The sequence below is a fragment of the Pseudoliparis swirei genome, chromosome 24 (assembly GCF_029220125.1).
Source record: "Pseudoliparis swirei isolate HS2019 ecotype Mariana Trench chromosome 24, NWPU_hadal_v1, whole genome shotgun sequence".
In the NCBI taxonomy this organism is placed as follows: Eukaryota; Metazoa; Chordata; class Actinopteri; order Perciformes; family Liparidae; genus Pseudoliparis; species Pseudoliparis swirei.
Genome location: NC_079411.1, coordinates 19,201,629 through 19,224,851, shown reverse-complemented (window position 1 = coordinate 19,224,851; position 23,223 = coordinate 19,201,629). Strand labels below are relative to the sequence as shown.

At 48.3% G+C, this 23,223-nt stretch overlaps 1 protein-coding gene across 2 annotated transcripts in view; it reads left to right on the top strand.

Annotated features, from left to right (window-relative positions):
* The window catches only part of ntn1a (netrin 1a), a 46,718-nt gene extending 23,495 nt beyond the window's left edge, over positions 1 to 23,223 (top strand). For both annotated transcript variants that reach the window (XM_056408777.1, XM_056408778.1), the window contains exons 3-7: positions 3,526 to 3,714; positions 11,143 to 11,292; positions 13,351 to 13,404; positions 20,050 to 20,124; positions 22,438 to 23,223. In XM_056408777.1, coding sequence (XP_056264752.1) covers positions 3,526 to 3,714; positions 11,143 to 11,292; positions 13,351 to 13,404; positions 20,050 to 20,124; positions 22,438 to 22,766 — 797 coding nt within the window. In that variant the 3' untranslated portion in view covers positions 22,767 to 23,223. The remainder of the gene's footprint in view (positions 1 to 3,525; positions 3,715 to 11,142; positions 11,293 to 13,350; positions 13,405 to 20,049; positions 20,125 to 22,437) is intronic.

Sequence of the window (23,223 nt, the reverse complement as noted above, 5' to 3'; positions counted from 1 at the left end):
GATCTGAGACTTTTTATACTTTTACTCATAATAAAGTTTTTGTTATACTTTTACTGGTGTCTTTAAATTGCTGTGTTGCTACTTTTTCCTAGATGGCTGACACCTACAGAAGGAAATCAGAGGGTCCCGCAAGAAAATATTTTTCACAACTTTGTTGCTTTAAAAACATTTCAGTCAGATTTATTTTTGGAGCCTTTATGCCCACAAGAGCTCTGTGAATCCAGCTCGGTATACAGAGTGTGTGTGTGTGTGTGTGTGTGAGGTGGGTAAAAAGAGGGATGCCTTGATTTAATTGAATGCACCATACAGTTCAGGGGGTATCAAGCTGTATCAAGTTTATGAAAACATTTGCAAAAATAAGTCATCGTGAACATATACTACTTTAACAACTTTCGCTCTGAGGACATTTTGTTTCTTTTTCATTTTCTCTCGAGGGGGCTTTAGAATTTAATCAGATTACTTTTGAGGGGGCGCCCACCGGATTAAAAGTAAACTGTTCATGTGTCGACTCCCCTTGGTGTTTGTTTAAAAGCAGAATAGCAGAGCTCCTGCTGCCGGCCAAATCTTTGTCAGAGCCTCCGACCTCGCCAGACCTCCGAAAACGCACGGGTATTTTCTATTTTTGGGACGAGAAAGGTCTCAGCATCCGATTCCATCCCACATGGCACAAAAGAAAAATACAACGAGCCTCTTGAGCTTCTCCGTCCGAGCAGCCAGAAGAAAGTGGGAAGGATCAGCTGCTCAAGTTCCTCCTTGCAACACACCGAGGCCGTGGACGATGTCACAATTACCGTGCTTATCGCAAGAACGGCGGGCTTAACCTCAACCCCCCCCATAACACACACACACACACACAGCTCCGCTGCGTGAATTCTTCCCCTCTAATTAGCCGAGGGGGAAGGCCGCATTTCTGTGCCGCTACGAGACTGAGGTCAGCTGATGGGTGCTGGGAACCGAGTCGAAGACACTAATTGGACGGCTTTTCCCAAAACAGACTCGGACGCATGCTCAGGGGGCCACGCGTTTTCCCAGGACGTGCGGGGAAGGAAAAGCACCCGATAAACAACGATCAGTTTTACTGTCCAATTCTGCAGCTGCAAGTCTCCGACAGTTTGCGATGGCGGTGGTGCACATTACAGGAGGTGTTGTCTGGGTGAGCTTAGCTTTATCCATCTAATTCAATTACTCTTGTTTTAAAAGGTATCGGTTCACACTTATTTTTACTGGAGTGAGGGGGTGAGGGGGGGGGGGGGGTCGCTAATCCATCCTGGAGCAGTTAATTTGATTGAAAACAGACCAAAAGTTCGGAGGGGGCCCATAAAGATGTAAATGTGGCCGTTATAAATACATTTTCAGCACATAATATACAAAGCTATTCAAAATGTGATTTTAGGAAAATATTATATGAGAGGTCTTTAGTTTAAAATAAGCTAATGTTTTTCCTTAGATTTAACGGTGATTTTCAGGCAATACAATGTATTGTTCTCATCAACAACACAGGATGTTTGAAGTGACCAATGGATCAGTTTTTAACTAAATACCAGGTATAATATAATGTGATGTCTGGTATTGTCCGGTTTGTAATTCTGCTTTACCTCTAAGAGAAACTCGAGTGTCCACCTTGTGGTTGCATGACAACCACTCAAGTTGGGAAATTGTCACAATTAGTGTATGAATTCCTGGGGTATGGACAAACATGTGTTTTATGAGGTCCCAGGGACTTCTGACCTCCAAAACATAATCATTTCATTTGCGAGTCCAAGTGGCCGTTCGCTCCAAATATGAAGAAACTCACAGATTTCCTGTTTTTGTTCTCTTCTGCTTGACACAAAGGTGTTGCCACAACACAACAAGATCAGGAGCATCACACTAAGGTGATGCAATGATGGTCGTGGGCCAACCCAAACTGGTCGTGTTCGAACGGTTCAAATTCAGTCAATTATTTTTTTATGAAATGAGCTTTGATTTGGGGGAGATGATGTCACTCGTGTGATGATGACATTTTTATGAAGCAGTCTTGGCTCGTGAAACACTTGGAGTTGCTCCAGCAACAACAGGGTTTCCGACATGTTTTTTTCTCCTCGACGTGTAAACGTTCATTGTGTGAACAAGCCCAGTGTCAGTGAGTTTGGATGAAGTGCTTCTCACTCGTCCTCCATTATCCGACAACAATACGTCGTGAAGCTCGATACCGTCGAGCACAATGTGGCCCCTCTGCCCCCGCACCTTCAGCTTGTGTGCCGTCTCTTCTTCAGTATCCGGCGGCATTATTCACACCGGGGGCCACGCAGTCCGCCAGGGTTAGAATTCCCCCGTCTTCCTTTCGGAAAAAAGGGTGTCGAGCGATGTTTGCGGTGTAACAGAGACGTGTCCGCGGGTCTGGGATCCTCCACCGGCTGAACTCCCCCGACAGAGTAACCCCTTCTACCTGCAGGCGGGCGCGGAGACGTCTTTCACTAAGTGTGGCCCCAGAATCACAGGGAGGCCGAACCTGGCCCTTCGGCGTTTGCAAGCTGCACGGACAGAAGAATCAGAGCCACTGTGTTCGATCCATCGAGCTCAGCGGCCAGAAGCAAATGACAATTTAGTCACAAAATATCTATGAGCTCAAGAAAATGCGTCACAACAGTTTTGTGCAGAGATGCGGGCTTCAGGTGTGTGTGTGTGGGGGGGGGTGGGGGGGGTATTCAAGAAAATGTATTGTAATTAGTTTCTTGGAGTGGAGAGGAGGACTTGTGGGGGGTAGACACACACACACACATCCCTGTGAGAAGCCAGATTGAGGGATGGTGAAGGTGAGGGCTCCTCCACCTCTATTGAGCAGATGATGAACAGGTGGTGCACACACGTGTCGACGCTGACAGCATGCAGCCGCATGCGCACACGTCTGTAAAAGTAGCGCTGCTGTTAATAATGCACCAACGGTGGCCGGGCCCTAATGAAGTCAGGCGTGTCCCCCTCGCCCTCGTTGCCAGAGAGTCATGAATAAACAGATCAGGCGGGCTAATGAGACTCAGGGCCGGAAACTGCTGCACTCGTCGGTAAACAAGAGCGCGGCAAAAAAAGGGGCGGGGTCTGGGGCGCATGTTCGCGGGGGAGGAGCCACAAAACCAGGCCCTGCGCTTCACTTGGTGCAGAGCAGCGTGGAAGACGACGAAGAGAAATGAAACGGGGAGTGATGAAGATAGGTGGGGAGAAGGGAGGCCACCTTGATGAAGTCGTGCACAGGGTGTACGGTGAATCAAAGTGCAGCTAATTTAATTCTGCTTCCTGTTGGATTATTAGTTAGTTATTATTAACCTCATCACGACTTCAACTGACTGAATAAACCTTTTAAATTTGAATTACTCCCACTGCCATAGTTATTATTTTTCGCGAGTCAGGACTTTGTTCACTGGCTTCAAGGTATTTAAATTAATGTAATTTCAGTTATACACTGTCAAATAAAGTCTGTTTTTTACCATGACCCGTTGGTTTCTCACCAACTGAACCTCTCTGCTCCTCGTGTCGTTCCCTCCTCCGCAGCCTGCAACTGTAACCTCCACGCCCGGAGGTGCCGCTTCAACATGGAGCTGTACAAGCTGTCGGGGAGGAAGAGCGGCGGCGTCTGCCTCAACTGTCGCCACAATACAGCGGGGCGCCACTGCCACTACTGCAAGGAGGGCTACTACAGAGACCTGTCCAAGCCCATCTCACACAGGAAGGCCTGCAAAGGTACGGCTTCTCTTTTCTTTTTCTGGACTGGGAACGTTTGCGGAACAACAAAAGTATCCGATTCCATCAAAAACGTTTTGGCAATTTCTTCAAAACCGTATTCCTTTTTTTTGTCTCGCAGCAGTGAGATTGTTTAGGTCTGGTAGAAACAGTTCTAGATGAATTACAGGAAGTGTGTGTGTGTGTGTGTGTTGGGGGGGGGCAGTCTTCTCATTCCTAAACCCGTCTCGCCCTCATCTCACTCTGTCAGCGGAGATGAGCTGGGGGTCTGTTGGGATTTGTGGAGGTCGCGGTGGTAAAGAGAGGGCCGCTCCCTCATCGACAGCTGAGTTATTTGGCTTCGTTCTGGGAGGGGAGATGGTGGTGGTGGTGGTGGTGGGTGGGGTAGATGACAGGACAAGCAAAACAAACAGAACGGAGGTGTGAAGTGATCCTAGGTCAAAGACGAGCGAGAACCTGAGGAAGATCGGTGGAAGGACGGGGTGGGGTGGGGGGGGGGGGCAATGGTAAGAGAGTGAAAGACGGGAAGGAAGGAGGGAGGGCGTGGAAGGGGAACACACCCCCTCACAGGTGTGCTTCGCCATTCAATGCTGGATGAATCGCCCGCCATCAGCCCTCACCGTGGCTAATAAGGGTCAAAGGAAGCAAGGAGGCGAAGGAGGAGGAGGAGGAGGAGAAGGAGGAGATTGTTCTCACCTCCTCTTTAGCTGCAGGGAGCTGAATCCATGTGCAAACAAGCCCAGAGACACCTCAGAGGAGAGATACAGCTTGCACACACACACACACACACACACACACACACACACACACACACACACATATGCATACCTGTTCCAGGGTTTCAGGGCGCTCACTTCCAAAGAGGAAACATTAGCTGCCTGATGACAGTTGCAGCCGGCCATGTTGTCTCACCTCATTCACCGCGGAGTAAATAAACAAACCGACTGGGCGGCAGGTCGGATGAACCGGACTAACGCCGTCCATGATGTCATCATGGACGGCGTTAGTCAAACGCAGCGTTTACCCGACGACGCAAACATCACCCAAAACCGATGCGAGAGAACGCCCGGCCTTCGACATGAGCCCCACTACTTCATGACAAAGCCCCCCCCCCCCACACACACACACACACCCCACCCCTCTGGCTCTCCACTCCAGCCGCTCATGAGCTCTGTTACTCCACTTCCACCGACACCTTCCGTGGCTTTGGGGCCATTCTCCTGTCGGGCAGGAATGCAAACATACGATTCATCAGGACAGGGACGATGTGTGTCGTTAACCCCGATCCTCCGCCAGGCCGGCTAATTGTGCAGATCGAACCTCCCGTTCTCCGTGTTGTTGTTCCTACTTCCCTTCTCGTGTGTCAAGAGGCTCGATTCTTTCAGCGTCCCATAACTCACTTTCATGGAGAGAGTCGGAGGCCTCGAGGTCCAGCTGAGCGTTTCACCACAGAGCCAAAGCTTAATTAGGAGGATTTGTGATAAAATACTGCACATTTTTATCCTAGTCTGGTAAAAAATTAAATCCCATTTAAATGTTCGTGTAATTAATTGTATAATGTATTAATTATACAACAGTTTTCAAACAAATGGTCAGTCCAGCATATTTCTGTTGACTATAGGCTCACTTTTATTGCCTACTCTGGTGAGTTGTGAGAGACGTTGGAAAGATGAACGGATCCACCAAAGCTTTTGTTGGAGAGCCAAATTAAACCTCAGTTACATGTTGAACATATTAAAAATGTTACCATGACTAGAAAACAGCCTTGAGATGAATCTGTTTTTCTTCTGCTCTCCTCACGGTGTCATACCGTTGGCATGTAAGACAGAACTGGAGATAAGGCTGGCTCTGGATTGGATGTCCGCGTAGAGCTTTATGATATCTAGGGCTGCTGGTCAGGAACTCTGCCTCATCTTCATCCTCATCTTCATCTGTCCCCTACATATGGATTATGTCTCGTCTTTTCTGACTCTGCATCGGTCTCTCGCTCTCCTGCTGCTGATATGTGCAGTAGGTACGGAAAGTATTCAGACCCCTTTAAAATGGTCGGTCTTTGTTTCATTGCAGCCATTTGCTAAAATCAAAAAGTTAATTTATGTACACTCAGCCCCCCATCGTGACAGAAAAAAACTGAAATGTAGAAATGTTTGCAAATTAATTAAAAAAGGAAAACTGAAATATCACATGATCATAAGTATTCAGACATTATTACACAGAGCATTGCAATGGCAATTATTTCAATTTTTTAAAACATATATTATTGTAGCATTATAGCAAAATATGACTGAATTATAAATAATTGACAGGTTAATAGTTATTTAAATAAGCATTAGTTTACAGCTGTAATCATTGTTCTGATCATCAGCAAAGTCGCACACAATTTCACGGTTGTTAATTTAAAGCCAAAAAACAATACAGCATGATGCTTTGTTTTGGCTCCCTAAACAATTCAATCTGATCTATAATTGTATTATTACTGTAAGATAATTATAGGCTCGCAGCAGGAGTGCAGGCATGTCATCAACTCATTACATCAGTCTCCAAACCGAACTACAACGTAAACACGTTTCATCACCGCGTATGAAATTGGTCGGCCCGACTTTTTTTTTGTTTATTTATTGTTTCTTCTTTTGTTTTGTTTAGTTTTTTTTCTTCTTTTGTTCGATTCCATCCGTGACGTCTGCCAGAGTCTGTGCACGTGTTCCCGCCTCTTCCTGCTCCGTGTGATTGGAAGCAAACGCTGTCCCAAGTTCGACCGAGGTATTCAGTGACGTCACAACAGACTCACAATAAAGGATGTGGTAATTACCCCCCCCCCCCCCACACACACACACACACCCCACCCCCCAAACTGACAAATGATGCAGAGCATATTCGTTGGTTCTTTTTCGGCAATTCAAACGTTTTCGCAAACGATATTTGCAAAGTTACAGATGCAGACTTTAGAGATGTGTGTCATTGTATTTCATGCCCTCTGTGTTGATAAACCTAAAGCCCTAACCCCCACGTCAAACACCCATGCGTGCGGTCAAGAGTTTTCTGCTTTGAAACATCGTAACTCACGATAATTCGCCGAAACTCAAGGCGCAGAAACACATTTTCTGTCCGCTCCGCGAGCTGACTGAGCGCTGCGCTGAAGTGACGGCAATTAAGAGGTTTGGTTATTTATTGAGCTAAAAATGAAAAAGAGGGGGGGGGGGCTTCTCATCTGTGTGAGAATGGGCATTGGAAGGAGGCAGCGCGAGAGTTAGCTTTTTCTTGCGTAATGTGATCTGCACCCCCCCCCCCCCCCCCCAAAAAAAAGCTGCTCTTTTCCACGGGAGGCCATCGTGGCCACGCTGCCGCGGTGAAATGTATAACTTCACCCCTCATTGAGCGAGAGTGTAAACACGGCGTGCGCTTCAAGCAGCTCTTGCTTGTGTCTTTCGCCCGTTTGAAGCCTCGGAGTGAAACACACGCTGGAGCGTATTTGACAGAGGAATGTGTCGGCCTGAAAAGGCCCCTGGGTGGTCTTTCAACGCCTCCGTCAGACAACGGAGATACGTTGAATCAGCCGTCTGTCACCCGGCCTGGTTGTGAACAGCCAGACAGTAGTTTGTCCTCAAGGGAAGACGACCGTAGTCAACAATGCATAAGGCCTCTTTTGAAAAATTAAACATAACTATTCAGAACACTTGTAAGACAAAAGATCATTGTCTTATTGTAGGTAACCAAATAGGGAAGTGTCATGGGGATTTCTCTTGGTTATTTAGTTTCACCCTGTGGTGTGGATGGAAAGTATGCTATTTTATAATCCATATCGTTATGGACGCTTGTCTCCAAATACTCCATAGCTTGAATATTTTATTCCTTAAACATGGAGAAAGTTATTTATTTATTTTATTTATGGAGTGACACAAAGAGATATCCCAAACTTCCCTTTAAAAAAAACATTGACTTCATATTTCAACAAAATGAGACAATAATTCTGAACCTGGCTTAATCCAATGTTTAAATGTCTGTTCTGGAAATAAGCACATATTTGATAAGACACTGCGGCATACTCAAACATACATTTACATAAAACGTGTTCTACAAATATCTAGTCTCCTTATGTAAGTCATCACCTGGGGGAGGTTTCATGGTGGACGCCATGCTCTGGACCAGTCCTCAGAGGATCTACACTCAGCACACATCAAGCTGGTGCTCGTGGGACAGATGGAATCCCAACATCAACCTTCATGTAATTGCAGCCGCCGGTGGGATGATGAGGAACATGTTTAGCATATTGGAGGGAAATTAGGCTTTTATTAAAAGGGATGGTCTGTTTCAATCAGAGTGGTTTTTAACAGCAGATGTCTTCCATTGACAAAGTAACATTATATTTTTTTATTGACCGCATATAAAATGTTTCCTGCATGGGATTTCAAGGTTCTGCGATTTTGTTCACGACTTCACTTTTAGCTTTGGATTTCTGTCGGGGCGGGCGGGGCGGGGGAGGGGGAGGCGGGAGACGCTTGACATCTGTGTTTTCAATTACACATTTGCACATTTGCTTCAAACATCGTTCACGGGGAAGAAGCTCACGTCTGACATTTAGGGGCTCGCTTTAAAACGTCAAACAAGGCAACAAGCGTTGCACGCGCACCTCTTTCAGATGAACGCGCCCTTTACAACCCGATACCTCCGTGTCCTGCTCTCTCTTTCTGCTCCCTGAAGAAACCTCATTATAACAGAGCACAGACTCGGGGAGCTTGGCTTCACTCCAGGGCCGACGAATTATTCTTATTGGCACAAACCAAACGGGTGGTGGTGGTGTTTGGGGTGGTGGTGGTGGTGGGTTCAGACTTCAACCGCCAGCTTTATGGTAAGCGATTGGCAGAGTTAAACATTCTCACATTGTGCAATCTTCGACTCTTGGGCCTTTTGAATCCTCTCCCTCGGTCCACGGAGAGCTTCTTTCGGCATTGGAGAACTTCATCTTCATCGAGAAACATGACAGTTACCACGCGGCCGATCCCTTAGATTCAGCTCTGCTCCACGCTCCTACACTTCTGATCATTAACTTCTGTCACAGAAGGACCCCCCCCCCCCTCCCCCACCGCCCTCCTCCCGTATCTCCCTGAGCCATCTGTGGCAGCCAGCGTGCAGAGCGCCGGCAGACACTTAACCGTTAAGTGGACACACACTTTAAAAAAAACACCGAAAAAAATACTCTGTCGCACCCTCCAGAGTGAGCGGGCCCTTCAGCCAACAGGTGGGCCCGTCCAAGCCGGGGAGTCGGACAATTAGTCATCCAGCCGGGGGGGGGGGGAAACGACTCGGAGGCGAGTCAGTCAGCCTTTCGAAGGACCAAATGCAGGAAAGAGGAGGAGGAAGAGAAGGAGGAGGAGAGCGTTTCCCCACCTGTAGGCCATGTGCTGTGCGACTTGATTTACTGGCGAGCTGGAGGCTCTGAGAGCTGCGGTTACCAGGCAGACGCTCTATAAATATAACCGGAGCTCTCTGAAGCTCCGAACCAGAGGCGCACTTTGCCCTCCTGTGCCTCAACCGAGATTTACAGGCCCGAAGACGTGCTGCACCGGCCTCCATGCTGTTTATTGGGCTCCCTGACGCGCGCATGTGTGTGTGTGTGTGTGTGTGTGTGTGTGTGCGCTGTTCCTCCCCACCGAGCTAGACACAACCAAGCAATGAAAGCGGTGACAGATTAGTCTGATAAAAGGTACAAATAGATACACAAGGAGGCTTCACTCAGTCTGATAAGGGGGGCGAACGGCACACACACACACACACACACACACACACACACACACACACACACACACACACACACATATGCAGGAGAGATAAGAGCCTCAACAGAAGCTGCATCACAGGAAACAGGTAATAGAGATAAAGGTGCCAGAGTGTGATAGAGAGGAGGAGGCCTGCTGAAACCGAGATGATGGACTTTGTGCTGCCGTCGGAGCGCTCCAACAAACCTCACGGAAACAACAACAAGTGTGTCGTTTTCCAGGAGCCCGAGGTCGATGATGAAGAGTACAGATTCTGTATTACATTACCACTTTACGGAAGTGTCCCCCCCCCCCCCCAACCCGAGGCCCCGCTCTCCCAGAGAGCACGTCTGTGGGACAGCCTGAATGAATAACAACCGTATCGGCGCTCCGGGTCCAAGCACACCTGACATTGGAGCTGAAACTTTAACTTTTTTTAAACGCATAGAAGACATCAATTTAAAACGGAAAAAAAACCAGGCCAATCAAATAACATCTGTCCCCTGCAGGCGGATTACGGGACACGATTTAATCAGTTGAATGAATGCACAGTGGAAGCCTGCAGGGTTTTGATTGTGTGCATAAGCGTTGCTATTAATTCAAACTTGTTTTGACGTGTGTTCGTACAAGACGCTCACTTCGATGCGACTGGGGGCCGAAACGGACGGATTGTTTTGAAGCTGAAAGCTGGCCGTGCGGTTAGATACAAAAAACAGGCCGATCCACTAAATACCCAGCAAACCTTTAAAGTGCATAATTCAGCTATACGCCATACGCCCTTTGAAGGCTGACACAACGCAGAAAACAAACCTTCAGAACAGGGGGGGGGGGGGGGGGGGGTGGACAAAGGAGCAGAGGCCGGCCATAACCACTGCACATCACTGCTTTTCCAGAGGAAATAAAACTGAAATTATAACACCCACGGGGTGAGGAATTTAGTGCTGGGAGTTTGATGACAAATTGTGTTTTATAGGCTTTGCAGGTTTTTCTAGTAAGGTGATGGAAAATGTTGATTGATCATGGAGGCCGCACCGCCCACACTGATTCACATCCAACAAATAGATTTTTTATATTTTTAAAGGAACTAACTGGCAGATAATTTTTATTTAACGCTGATTTACTTGACAGGCTGTGAAATGAATTAAAGGGCACGCATCGGAGATTTGGAGGGCGGCAATTGGAAAAATGGCTACATTCCTGCAGCATATGTGTTCAATAGAACCCCCAAGTTTGGGAGGAAGTGTGACAGACGTCCTGGGCGGGCGTTCAAAGCCCGGCATTAATCAGAACCAGGGAATTAGGATTATCCTCCATTATTATATCATTCGGAAGACGTGCGCGCGGCATTCTCTTCCAGGCCGCGGCCAAACGGCCACATTTTTGGGACCCGGGAGACGGTGTCGATACTGTATCTTGGCGGGCTTCCGATTCACTCGGGTTCCACCTGATGTGTGCACGCTAACGAGCAAAGCGGTGCCAGGATGTGTGGCTCTTTTTTAGGCGCCGTGCCGCGCTCGCTTCAAAAAGCCCCTCCTCTTGAGTAAGTTCCGCCTCTCTGTGTGCACGCCTCCAGCTGTCTGTAGATAGCACCAGTTTGTATCACCCCACATGTGTGTGTGTGTGTGTGTGCGAGACCACTCACTGTGCCTCTCTTTCTTCCTTTGTTTCCTCACAGCATGTGATTGCCATCCTGTGGGCGCTGCTGGCAAAACCTGTAACCAAACCACAGGACAATGTCCCTGTAAAGACGGCGTGACCGGTATCACGTGCAACCGCTGCGCTAAAGGCTACCAGCAGAGCCGCTCGCCCATTGCCCCCTGCATAAGTACGTGGAACCCGAATCTTGACCATGTCTGCCTCACTGTGGGACACACTGGGGCTCTGGCCTCAGGTCTGTTGCATCATTTTTGAGGAGAAACAGAAAAGAAAAAGGGAGCGACGCACCAGACTGCTGCTGACACACACACATGTGCATATTCATAAGAGTCACACATAGTATGCTGCAAAACACACACTGCCTGAATCCTCCCTCCTGACCAGTAAATCTGCGATGGCTTACGTAGACCCAGCGGTAGAACTGGGCCACAAGGTCACGCTCCCGGCTTGTTTCCCGGTCGGCGTGAATTGGAGTAAAGACGCGGCGGAGCCGTTAACGCCAGAGCCTTCAGAGCTCCAAAGTGCCTCGGGACGGGAGGGAGGGAGTTGAATTACAGAATCTGTCTTGTTCTCAGCATCCGATGACCTTCTACGAGCCAAAGCAAAGCCTCGCATCCCAGTTAGAGATGATGGAACAACACGGCATCGCCCGAGAGAAGCCTTAAAGCTGCGTGCACATGAGTTTGTCTCATTCCAAAAACACATTTTAATTGGCGCTCTTGCCGTTGTAATTAGACACCGGGAATTAAGCGCTTACGGGGGATAAATCTCCACGTGCACGGGCCGAGGCCCAGTAGAGGGATAAGAGATCGCGAAGTGAGAGCTGAGGTGATCCCAGAGGGATGGGAATTAAGTCCCCCTCTTTATGCAGCTTAGTTGAAGTCCTGGACCTCCCTCGGTTGGACGTCCTGCCAAGTTTCATTTTTATTCCGAGTCCCGGTACGTCTTGATCTTTGAGTACACCGCTGTCAGCCATAAATGTATACGTGGGTCAATTAGGAGAAGTAGGCTTATTATTTAAGATTGTCGGCTGAATGCTGATGGAAGACGCCCGATCATCAACAACAACATCAGTGGAGGCGCCGTCGCAGAAATTGTTTTTCTTGTCGTCAGGCAGACCCATTCGCCACGGAGAGGGCCCTGTCGTGTCCACAAGTCAAACAAATCCCATTCGAGATCCCATTCGATCAAAGAGACTTGATTCTTCACCTTCGCAACGGCTGAAACCAACGCAGCTGTGCACCTTTTCCTCCTTTGCATGCCTCTTTTATACACATTTTGTTGTCCCCCCGCCCCCACTGCTGCTGCATGCAGACTTTTTGATGAGTCCCTTTCCGTCCACAATCACACTAAAAAGGACACACAGTGTCGTTCTTCATGCGTCACCTTCCTACCCACTGGTGGACACACGACCAGGGAGGAGGGCAGAGAGAATCAAGTCTTTGGACAATCATACAGCTCTGAAAAATGGTATCCTCCCTTAAGATAATAATAAAGTATACTATTTAGGTCTAAAATGCCACATAGTAACAATATGTTTGCCTAATATCAGATTTTTTGGCCAAATACAACTTGGAGACGCAGCGAGAGAGTTCCTTTTTTTTCCGTGGTGGCTCGTTCAGTGGCGGGTGAACCATGAACTACAACTGACCAGGAGGAGTGTAAGACAGACTTGTTATTGGAGGTCAGATCTGTTGATGGATCCGCGTCAGAGTGCGGTGCCGTTATGCCTGCATTAAACCGCCTGAACACACCGCGCTGCTACAGTACGACAGGCACACAGATCAGACCGGTGGAGCTCATCCTTCCATTAGAAATGATCGACAACACTCCCTGTCAATGAGGTATACGTGCTATCAGCCGATTGCTCATTTAAAAAGCGTGTCTGCTGAAAAAGAAAATACAAAAACAAGGAGCTTTGAGAAACTTGTGGCCGAATACTTCCCCATTAAAATGACAATCTGCACGTTGATTACTCCCCCCCTCAACTTTGTGCATGAGCATAAGTTCAGACGAGCCAGAAGCGTTTTGGGCCATTTTTGGATACCCCCCACCGTGGAGGCATGCAATAAAAAACTGTTTCCTTCAATAATTTAAGGTTGCCTGCGTCGAGCATTAAATATACACTATAAAAGGTCATGATAAAGGTGAGGTTTTTTTGATTATCTTATCTTATTATCACGTAATAATGAAAGTGATCTCTCTTTCATGTTTTCTCCGGGAGTAGAGATTCCAGTTGCACCTCCTACAACCCCGGCCAGCAGCACAGAGGAGCCATCAGGTGAGTACAGATGAGAGTCAAACATTTACTTCATTTGTATATTTATATTCATCCACATGCTGCTGCGCATCCATACCAGCCCACCTGGCCTTGAGGGAGGGATGTGGAAGTACATGGATTATCCAGCAGCTTCCCTTCTCACCACAATATTTTTCCATAAAATAAACAGCCTGCAGGATAAATTGGATCCCTCTGGCCTTCCCCCTCCTTATTAAGAGGGTTCATGAATATTAAACCAATTAGCAGCCTCCCTGGGATGTGCCGCCTTTAATCTCTCACACTTCCACAATGAATCATAACTGCGGCACGGTGGGGTGTTGGTCCGCAGCGTACGGCTGATTTGATCCGACGATATTTCATCTCTCTGAACCCAGTCTGATGCAGGGAGGACTGACTGAGGCGAAGGAAGCTCATTGGTTGAATTTCTGGTGACATATTAGTGGTTGTTTTCTATTTTCAGTTGACTTCCTTTGGATCCCTTTTTTTATGATTGCATATTGGGATATGAGTAAACTTGGAATAGTAAGACACTCATCGCGTTATTTAACGGAAAATCAAAATCAATATGTGATGCTGACTAAAAAATGCATCTTGTGCCTCATAAACATAAACGCACTAGAACTCTAAAAGCCCTTTTGGAAAGAGTTCCCGCATTTTTCCTCCTGGCCCGTCGTGGTGGAAAAACATCTTCCACCTCACAGCATGCAGTTGCATGAGGCCCCAGGTATACATATATCGAGTGTGTGTGTGTGTGTGTGTATATGTGTGTGTGTGTGTGTGTGTGAGGCTCCTGCAGCACTGTTGTTGGGCCCTGAGGTTCCCCGGACAGCTTGGATTGACAGCACCATCGGGATACCGCCGGTCCCCCAAGCCCTCCTCCGCCTCCTTTCTTCTCTCTTTCAGTCTCTTTTTCGCTCTCCTCCACCTCCTTCGTCTCCCTCTGTTTCACGCTTTGTCTTCACATAACACTGTGGGTGTGTATGTGAAGTTTCTGGAGTTTCTCCGGGCCCCCTTGTCAGGAATATGTCCGCTTTTTAGCGCTGGAGGAAAGTTTCCCTCACCTTACTCTGGGATCACTTGGTGCGTGGGAGGAGGGCCCGTGTCACTTTAACAACTTGAGTAAATGCAAAGTTGTTCAGCAAGTTGATTGCTTTTTTTTGTTTAGCATTTTTACTTTTTAAAAAGTTGTGGATGTTTTTCGGGATGAAAACGAACCTCTGCCTCCAATTCGCTGTCATCATGTGAATGTCTTGCCTGTGGCTACATCCTGGTTCAAGGCTAAACATCTTTTTATTCTCTCATTGATGAAACCATGTGATTGATTTTATATAAACACAACCTGAAGGAAACTGTAATGACCTCGACCGTGCTGCGATATAAAGATAATCTAATCACAACAGAGAATTCGGGGAATTCCCTCTCGCGTGTATAACGGACACGAGGCTGTTCAGCCCGAAGAGGTTGAGCACCTTGATGGACGTCCTGCGTCGGCCTGCATCACGACGTGAGTAGGAGTGTCCCGCCGGACCACCCGGACCACCCGGGCCTGAGGCCCCCGAGGACGGATAGAGAAACCTGTGAGAGCCGCCTCGTGCTCCGCCTGGTATTCAAACGGCAGTCATTTTTTAACTACTCAATTATTATCATTATTATTATCAATAATATAATGATTATCATTTTCATAATTGTTATAATCATTATTAGTAGTTGTCAATCGGCTGGGGAAGGAGTAGTAGGAAGAGGAAAAATAGAAGGGGAAATTAGTTAAATCAAAGAGAATAATAATGTAAAAAATTCAGAGCAGGTAAAAAAAAAAAGATTTTTAAGATCTGTTAAGACAGTTAATTGAGAAATAATATATATGTGGAAAAAGTGTCCACAAGTTTGTGTGTGTGTGTGTGTGACACCAGGGGGTGATGGGCTGACAGCCGTGAGGCAGGTGCCTTGATGCGCTACAGTCGTACGAGAGGAGAGGAGTGGGGTGGGGGGGTATTTATTTTGGAAGGCGTGAATGGAGAGCGTGAGGGGAAAATGGAGTGGATATTAATGTGTCTCTCCCCGTCCCGGCCACACGGAGGGCTGGAATGCATGGAGAATACCTCCGATGGTGCGGCCCAGACAGAACACACATTGTGCTGCGAGGTCACGGCCGGTGTGAGTCGCCACTCCCACGGGCCGTGACAGAGACGTCTGCAGCGCGGCAGCGAAATGTGGAGGAGATTAACCGCTGATGACCTGCGATGGCCGCAACCCGGGCCTGTCAGGATGGGAAGATGTGAAAGTGACTAATGATGATGATGATGATGAGGAGAATCGGAGGGATGACGATGAGGCGTGCAATGGTAACGGGGTTCAGTCTTATTGTGTGTATGTGTGTGTGTGTGTGTGTGTGCTCATGTCTTGTTCGAGGCTGGAAGCGATCAGAATCTGTGGCGGACCCCTCCTTGGATTCTTTGGACGTGAGTCTCGTTTCACACACCCTGCTCAGCACTCGGCGACTCCACCGCGCTCCGTCCTGTCAACGCGGGATCCTATTACAACGCTTAATTATGGAAGAAATAATGGATGGGGAAAAAAACTGCACGGCACTGGAATCTCGTGATCAATATCATATTTACATGTCTGTTGCGCCGGAGCCGTATTTTGACAACCGTGGCAGGGTTCTTTCCTCTTTCCGCCTTTTTTGGGTGGTAACCAACTGGAGTCCCCGATGACTCATCTGCACCTCGTCAGCTGCAGTAACAGAGGACCAATCGATTCATCTGAACCTCGTCAGCTGCAGTAACAGAGGACCAATCGACTCATCCGAACCTCGTCAGCTGCAGTAACAGAGGACCAATCGACTCATCCGAACCTCGTCAGCTGCAGTAACAGAGGACCAATCGACTCATCCGAACTGATTGCACGCCACCCGGAAATCTAGAATCAGGTCAGGAGCTCTAACAGCCTCTTCGCCGGCTGTAAGAACAAGAACAAAAAGAACAAAAAGAATAAGAACAAGTGGGGGACTCCTTCTCCTTCCTGTCCTCGTCCTTTGCTGGACGCGATCCAAACTCACGGCTCTTGAGGAGCACAGAGCCGTGGGCTCCGTAATCTAATGACATGCTTTATTGGCCGCAATTTGTTTCTCAATCAGTCCGGCGCAGGGAGAAAGCCCTCCTCCTCCTCCCGGGCCGTCAATTACACCTCATCGTCTCGCCGCCGTGGCCCCTCCGATGCCGCCGTGCCTCCGCGGCCTCACTCACGCCGAGAATACCGACGTTCGTCCAGAGCGTTCCCAGGTCCAGTCGGTCGGGAAGGGCTGTTCACATCTGGTCGTGGGCGTTGAGAGACCTCTTGAGATCTGATGTCACTTGCCTCGGTACATTTGATGTTATCTGCGCATCGACAAAATACATATTAGCCCTCAGACGTACCACTGCAGAAACACGGAACTTCAACGTCTGCTTCTTGGTCGGAAAATCGACTGTAATGAAGGTGCGAGAAGAAACTACAGAGTCTGCAATGTGTAGAGATTTCTGGGCCGTTTGCACAGCAGTCCCGTTGTGGAGTTACCTTCACTTATGTAAAATAACGTTTGCTTCATTTGCCTCAAAGAATTCTCTTTTTTTACTTACGATTTTGACTTTATGCCTTTATTGTTTCCGGGCACATTCCCATCGGCCTCAAAAAGCCACTTCAGTTGTCCTTCATACGGTTTATAGTCGCCGTTGTTTTGATTGGGAATATTTTCAGTTCCCCCAATTATTGTTCAGCGTGTTGGGCATGTGTTTGTTTTTGACTCCGTCCTGAACCAGAGCCAGCCCATCGCCAACACGCTGAACTGTACAGTACTGAGTTCTGTCTTAAAGCAGCTTCAGTAAGAAGCATCCCAAATGAAAACGATTAGCCCAAAGCTCTGTACAGCACTTTGATGGGAGGGGGCACAGGTCCACCTCTCAGTTACGCACTTCATCGTGCTCCTGAAAGGCCGGAGACAAAGCGCCGCAGTAACTACATCTACTCAGAACACCCAAAGCACATTTTAGCTCCGTGCTACAGGACTGCTCCCACTTCCCCTGCTTGTAACGCGCGCACAAAGGGAACATTTGTCCTCACGGTAGGGGACTGCCCGGCCCTAAATGGGGATCTCGGGGTGCTCTCAGCGGGGCCCGGAGCTGTGTCTCAGGGGTCCACTAATGGGGAACGAAAGGCTATCAAAGGGAAGTATCATGATGGCATCAAGGGGGGTTATGAGAAAACAAAGCTTCCTTTCCACAGCTCCCCCCTTCCATCATTTACATGGTAATCAGGTGCAGCTCGTATAGACTCCTCTATTTCATTTACTCTGCCGATGTTCCGTTACTCTCTATTTACTCACAAACGGCTTGTGAGGCAACCGGTTGTGGAATTTTCCGCTGATTTCGCTTTAAATCCCCGCTCTTCCTCCTCCTCCTCCTCATCTTCTTCCTCCAACCCCCAAGATAAACTTCAACCCTGTCTTTTTTTTTTTTTTTTTTGTCAACCTCTCCACAAGTATCCATTCTCCCTCCTCCCTCCCTGCATTTTTTCCTGCCGCGGTGTTCCCCGGGCAACCTCATTCAAACGGAGCATAAAGGAGAGTAAAGGCATGGGGCAAAGATCTGCTCACAACAATGAAGTGTGTTCATATTCAGGCCGCCTGAAAGCTCCGGTCCTTCCTCCGCCATCACTTCTCCTCCACTACCGCTCGACCGTCCATCCACCTCTTCCTCCCTTTCTTTTCTTGCACGACGCTCATTACGACTTGAAGTGTAACCCATGTCGGGATACTCTGGATCCAATTTACGCCAGTTGGGAGGGCGCTAGAGGAGCCCGAAAAAGAAAGGGGAACAAGTTGTTTTTTTCCTATGACCTCACGTCACACGCTATTCTGGCCCACATGCATGTGGCCGTCAGCGTGACAGCAACGCAGGGGGCCAATCACATGCAGCTATATATATACGCTCTGGATTGCTGGGGCAGAGTGGAGGGAGGCCTCCTTCAACCTCCAGGCAGTCGATCATAAAAGGTCCCGCATATGTATGTCCTTATGGATCCATATGGACGGGGAGCAGGCTACGATCTGCAAGGCATACTCCCGATAATTAAAAACCACCCAGTACGGCGTGAGTTCCCCTGCCTTGGTTATTTTGACACATGGAAATAGTTTTGTTTTAAAGTTGTTATCCAGATGATGAATCAAGCTGGAGTACACAATGAGCTTTGAGCTACCTCGGAGAGCGCGCACGTACACACACACACACACACACGAGTGAGCCGTGAGGAGATTTGGGTGACCCCTCTGCCTGCGTGAGGTATTTATTTGTTCACAGCTCCAAAGTGTAGCCCCCCCCCCCCCCCAAAAAAAAGGGGTCCTCTGCCTAACGCTTCATGGATGGCTAATTTTCCCTTCCTGACCTCCCTTTGTGTGGCATTGACCCCCCTTTCACACACCCCCACCTTCTCCTCTCTCAAATAGCTGCCAGCCCTCAGCTCCCCCACCCTCCTCCTCCTCCCTCACGTCCACACTGCAAGAAATGCAAAAGCTTGACATGGTCCTCGGTGGGGCCTTGATGTGATCCCAGGGGTTATTCTTTTTTTTCCGGGAGGTCGGGAGCCGAGGTGACAAGCGAGGTGAGATTTCGGAGAGGGGGAGGCGGTGGTGGTGGTGGTGGTGGGGGGGGGGTGGTCTACTATGGGCCCGACTCATTCCCACAGTCTGACGGGGAGTGAGCGGGTGGATGGCAGCAGCGAGTTCTCCTACACCGTCCTCGCCATCCCACATGGAGGTTGGTGAGGAGGTTAAAGGGCCTCCGCCATGAAGCAAACACACACACACACACACACACACTTTATGATTCCAACGGTAGCATCTACGCTGCAGTCCCGTCAGACAACACAGTTGTTGTTCTCTCAAGTTGTTTGAGGGGAACCGTATACGTTCTCTTTGTTCCCAAAAGGCAGAAAGGGCTTTCTATTTGTTGTCTTTTTATTTCTCTACTGAGACGGTCTTCTGGTTCAGAACCAGAAATAAAAAACAATGCTAAAGCAGCTGTGTATACCTGGAAATGTGCGTCCAACAGAGAAACAGATTTCTCACATTTTCATCTAGTAGAAATGACAAAGATAATCATAGATTCGTTTTTTAACAGAAGTGCTAATTAAACTCCCAGTTCATCTATAGTGAGTTGGTATTTTACAACCATGTAAAATTATTGTTTTTTAAATTGATCAAAAATAGTATTTCCAAGTTAAATTACATTATTATTATTGATAATTAGTTGAGTAACTGAGTATGAATGATACATAAATATTTAAAGGAATTGTTGAGTGTGATTTAAAAAAATCCAGTTTCTCTGTTTGAAATAAACATTTAATTTGGATTTCATAAATTCACCTTTGACGAAAATGCAATTGACAATTTAATATATTTCTATTAAAATTAAGTTAAAATTAGTCGTGCTATGTTGTGACTTCATAGGCCCACATTGCCTTTCCCTACTATATTCTGAAAATGGCTTATTATGAGATTTGTTTTTATTTTACTCCCCTCCTCAACAATTAATCCCTAACATCTTTACAAGACTCTCTGTTTGTCTCCCCCTGCAGCCCCTCACCCTCTGTTCTCCCCTCTTATTCCTGCAGACTGTGACTCTTACTGCAAAGCATCGAAAGGCAAGCTGAAGATCAACATGAAGAAGTACTGCAAGAAAGATTACGGTACGTCTCCAGAGCCCTTCATGACTCCATGTTCACTTTCAAGCTTTAAAACAGTTAATGGCAGAAACACGACGTTTCTGCCATGGGGAGGGTGGGGGGGGGGGCAGAGCACTGTTTAGGATATGCGCCGGGCCCAGAATACCCCCCCATCCCATACGTCCCAGTCCACCACGTTGCTGGGAAGCTGCTGCGGTTTACAAGGAGGCTGATGGCTTACTCCATCTTTCTGAGGACGGAGACAAAGGAGCAAACGGACGGCATCAGATCTTCAAGGAGGAAGAGAGAAGCGAAGGACACGCAGACAGAGAGAAAGGGCAGGATGAAGAATTAAGCAGAGGTGTTTGTGTGTCTGTGTGTGTGTGTGTGTGTGTGTGTGTGTGGGGGGGGTCGCCTCCGAGCGGGCATTTAAGACCCGAGCGGATAAAGCAGTGTGACGGACAGTGGGCGCTCCTCTCCAAGAGATCCTCATTAGGCGGCCCACTTCCCCCCGCGGCCGACGCCATTCCCGTTGCATTCCTGTGGCCGCCCGTCCGCCACGCCATTCAAGGTGTGGATAAGACGTATGACCTCTCCCCTCTTGCCCCTCTTCCTCCGTCCCCTCCCTCGATTGAAGTCCGCCCGCTCAACCGGTCAAGCAAGCAGCGGCATCCTGCGGCATACCTCGGCGGCTTGACAGACAGGGCCCCGGGGGGCTTTGTTCCGCAGGGATTTGGAGGAGTTAGGGGTGGGGGTGGGTGGGGGGAGGGGAGCTTATAGACACCTCCTCTTCCACCAGTGCCTACCTCGCCCGCTAAAGTGTCGTGAGAAGAGCCTCACCTCGCCTCTGAAGCACGCGTCCGTTCATCCACGTTCATCCAGGCCGGCCTCCTCCAGCAATACCTACGAAAAATAATAGATATCCCACTAAATAGTTTTCGGAGGCTATCCACGTAATTGTGAACGTGGAGGTATCAAGACATACTGTGTGTGTGTGTGTGTGTGGGGGGAATCCCTCAGCCAGAAGGCTGCTGTCCGTTCCCCGTGCGGAACGAGAAGCCAGCGTGGATGTTTTTATGCTCAGCCAAATGCCTCCACCCATCTACCGAGGTTTGTGGACTCAACCTGACGGAGCCTTCCGGGAAGACGGACATTTATTTTGAAAACCGCGGGCAGCACTCACCCGAGGACAGAGTAGTAAAGTGAGGTGTCAGGGTGGAGAAACCAGTCGTCACGTAGCTCCCCAACTGGTCTGGGATCTGCTGGTGCTGATGAGATAATGCCAAGCAGGATACAGTTGGAAGTTCCTCTTGTGCATCAACATTTATCAGCGAGGATGCAGGATGTGATAATTAGGCCGTGCTCTCCGAATTGAAATTTGCTGGGAAAGATTTATTTAAAAAAAATCCAGGTTATTGTTAAAACATCCCGTGAGAAGCGGAGTAGGCTGCTCATCACATCCGTGCTTAGCTCGCAGCAGCTCAGTCACAGACCCGTCACGGACCAGAACAGGATCCCCGTACAGTATTACACTCAGCGAAGCGGATCCAAAAGTCAAACACAATGTGGATCTACAGGAGCGGAGCGAGCCGCCGCTTTGGGCCGCTTTGAAGAGAGCAGCAGGGGAGCGAGGCTCCGCGCTGCGCGGGGGAAACGCCGCCACGAGCTTCTGCGGTTCGACATACGGCCGCGCATAAAGAATCGCAGGAGGGGGGGGGGGGGGGGACATGTCAATGTGGGAGAACCATTTCAATGTGCTGTGAATGTTGACTAAACACAAACAGAGAGATCGGCGTCTGGTGCCCGTTGGTGCCGGGGTCACCGTCGACACGGGCCTCGGGCCTCAGGGCCTCAGGGGGATACTGTACAGCTTGGGGGGGTCAAAAGTCCATTGGCGATTGCATTGGTGATAAGACTCACAGTTGGAGCTATTCTACAGCTTGGATGGACGATGTTAAGAAATACTTTTTTTTATTTTTTTATTTTAAAAAACCAAATACTTGTTTCCAAATCTCAATTGGTGTATTTACCTTAATTTGGATTCAATATGTATCTGACACACTGAAATGAGCCATGCCGCTTTATCTATTTTTCTTCCCGCGGTGCTTGGGAGGTTGCGCTCCTGTTGATGACCAACGAAGTTGCGGTGAATTAGTTTGAAGTCAAAACAAAGATGAATGCATTTCCAGCCCTGATTAGTCACCTTCTGATTGGCCGGTTGCGACGCCCTCGGACACATCGTGACGCTCGGCTGTGGCCGTGTACGACAACCGTTATTATCTCCCTTGTATCTTCACGTAACGCATCCTCTCTTTCGTCCCCGACTTCCCTCTGCAGCCGTCCAGGTGCACATCCTGAAGGCGGACAAGGCCGGCGAGTGGTGGAAGTTCACCGTCAACATCATCTCCGTCTACAAGCAGGGCGAGAGCCGCATCCGCCGCGGCGACCAGTTCCTGTGGGTCCGTGCCAAGGACGTGACCTGCAAGTGTCCCAAGATCAAGCCCGGGAAGAAGTACCTGCTGCTGGGGAACAACGAGGACTCCCCCGGCCAGGGCGGAGTGGTGGCGGACAAAGGCAGCCTGGTTATCCAGTGGAGGGACACGTGGGCGCGCAGGCTCAGGAAGTTCCAGCAGCGCGAGAAGAAAGGCAAGTGCAAGAAGCCATAGGCGGGAAGAAAAAAAAAGAAAAGATGGAGAGGATGCCAGAGAGGAAGAAGAATTCAAGAGGAAAAGCTGAGCGGGCGATTAAAAAAAGGTTTTTAAAAAATTCAAAAGAGGCAGACAGAGGACCACGGACAGACAAAAGACTGTTTATGTCGCTGCTTTTTTTCCTTTCTCGTGTAGAAGCATGAAGAGAATTATTTAGGATTGATTTGTTTTCTTTCTAGTGAACCTTGGTTAAAGATGCTCACCTCGCAGATTTGGTTTTTATGGGTTTTTTACTTTGAGATTTGCCTCTCATGTGGATTTGCCGAATTTGCACCTATTACCAGCATATAAAGTTATTTGTGTTTGTTTTCCCTTTTTTTATTTTTATCTGAGTATGAAATCATTATATTTTGTGTTTAAATTGTATGGATTTGCTGGTGCAAAAATGACAGTAAAAAAAAAAGCAAAAAAAAAA